Source organism: Morone saxatilis, unplaced genomic scaffold, assembly GCF_004916995.1.
Source record: "Morone saxatilis isolate NCDOM2014 unplaced genomic scaffold, NCSU_SB_2.0 Contig3, whole genome shotgun sequence".
NCBI classification, from domain to species: domain Eukaryota; kingdom Metazoa; phylum Chordata; class Actinopteri; family Moronidae; genus Morone; species Morone saxatilis.
The window spans coordinates 239,155-241,427 of NW_023339873.1; the positions used below are offsets into that span (position 1 = coordinate 239,155).

The 2,273-nt window shown below is 42.4% G+C and overlaps 1 protein-coding gene across 1 annotated transcript in view; it reads left to right on the top strand.

The window, feature by feature from the left end:
* Positions 1–1,172: 1,172 nt before the first annotated feature.
* The window catches only part of LOC118336845 (ankyrin repeat domain-containing protein 9-like), a 2,131-nt gene continuing 1,030 nt past the window's right edge, over positions 1,173–2,273 (top strand). The window contains exons 1-2 of the mRNA XM_035673595.1: positions 1,173–1,242; positions 1,507–1,733. Of these exons, the coding sequence (XP_035529488.1) occupies positions 1,173–1,242; positions 1,507–1,733 (297 nt within the window). The remainder of the gene's footprint in view (positions 1,243–1,506; positions 1,734–2,273) is intronic.

Sequence of the window (2,273 nt, forward strand, 5' to 3'; positions counted from 1 at the left end):
CAATCAATAATACAACCAATAATATAATAATAACAACATACAGCTGTTATACAGATGTGACTGGAATAAATAGATTATTGTAAATATACACAGGTCTGATATTAATATTGATTGTAATGTGAAACTGAACAGTAACAGAAAGTGACAACAACAACAACAATGGGAGCAGCAGTCTGTAGAATAATAAACAAGACTATAGTTATTATTATAATAGTGGCTGCTCCCAGTGCTCCCAGTGCTCCCAGTGCTCCCAGACAGGAACTATATAAGGTGCACCTTACCTGTAATGTTACTGACAGTTGGCGTTCAGGTGGATCAGGAACCAGATGAAGTTGTCCCCGTGCTCTCGCTGTATACCAGCTTTATAGTTATATACGGCGTTATTACACACTGATGAATAAACCATTTATTACATGTTTATAGCTGATTATATCCATGAATATCTCTAATAATGGACTGATGCTGTTTCCTGTGTGTCTGTGTATGGATGAGGGTCGGTGTGACCTTTATGTCCCATCCTCCGGTTCTGGTCCTCCCTGTGACTGTGGTCTCTATATAACTGATTAAAACACTAATATTGCCTCATTGATGGTAAAAGAAGGTGTAATTGTTCCAATAACGTTTCATTTTCCACAGTGATGTTTGTGTAAAGGTCGGGGACAGAAAATGGTATTTTATTGTGAAAGGTCAGGCTTTCTGTATTGATGTGTGAGGCTGATCCAGGTTCAGTTTGTGCTCACTGAGACCTGATTGGTCAGAATGAGTTACAGCCAGCAGACAGCAGGGGGAGCTCCTCATCATGCTTTTATTCTGACAGCTCATCAGCTCCTTTCACCTACTGAGGATGAGGATGATGAATACTGAACATTTGTATGAAGACGATGCAGTTCAGTTATTCTTTCTTTATTAGATTCATTCTTATTTTAGTTTAAATATCAGTTTGGAGAAATGCTGCATATAATAATATAATATATAATAATAATGTGCTGTTCCACAGTCTGTGGGCAGCAACAGTCACCGAAGCCTAATCCCTTATTCTAACTCCAGAGCTGCAGTCGTCCAGGCGGGAGGATATAAAGGAGGTTTCATTTTGGTGTGAAGGTGGATAAAACAAACTTTAACTACAGCACAGACTCATCTTAAAGGTGGAACCAAATATCACAGCACGGTATATGACGGGAGGTTTAACGAGGGCGGACCGGTTGCCCAGACTGTTGGTAATCACCTTGATGGATTCAGGGGGTACACAGAGAAAGTTTGGAGCCATCCAACACTTTATGTCATCAAGACCGTTCATGAGACTGGAAGATACAGTTGTGTGTCGTCAGCATATCAGTGGAAGGAAACCTTGTTGGACCCCCGCAGGAGAGACCGGAGGCTGGTGGAGAGGACGGACCGCCTACGGTGATGGAGAAGCTTCTGTCTTTGAGGTAGGATGTGAACCAGTTCAACCCTGTACCGGGGGTCTGGTAAAGTCTGATAGAATACCATGATCCACTGTATCAGAGGCCGCACTGAGGTCAGAATCAGGATGGCACGGTCCCGAGAGTCGACCGAGAGGAGCAGCTCGTCCACCGCGTCCAGGAGGATCTGAGCGAGCTAAAAAGGTTTCTGTCACCAGTAAGAAGTCCAACGTACGGGCGGTGAAGAAGTCGTTGAGGATAAAGGTCTCATTGGATTACAGGAGGGGAGGCTGCAGGAAAGTGGGTCCAGGACGCAGGGTAGCTCACCTGGTAGACTGAGTCCTTATCGCAATGTCCTGGGTTCGAATCCAACCTGTGGCTGCATGTCGTCCCCCTTTCCTGTCCATCTTCACCTGTCACCACTGATCCAATCAAAATAAAAGCAATTAGAGAAAATGGTCGACCAGAGTTCCCACAGATCACCAGATGCTGGAAGGAGTAGTGCCGGTTGTTCCCCGTTGTTTATTATCTTATTAAGATGAGATGAGATATTAGATATTCCTTTATTTGTCCCACAATGGGGAAATTCCGATGTTTGCGAGCGAGCAAAGTGGATAGAGAGAAAAAACAGTATACCAAACAGGTAAGGAGGGTAGGATATAAATAATATATGGAAGAACATATGTACAAGGAGAAAGAGAAAGAAGAATCTACAAAAGCAACAGATAGACACAAGAAATAGTACCGTTATCATGGTATTGGTTATTATTGTTATTATTATTATCTTATTAGTTGTATTTGTTTGTTATAGATTATTGTTATTATTGTTATAGGAGGTCTCTGCCTCCCTCTCTTCTCTCGAAACACAAT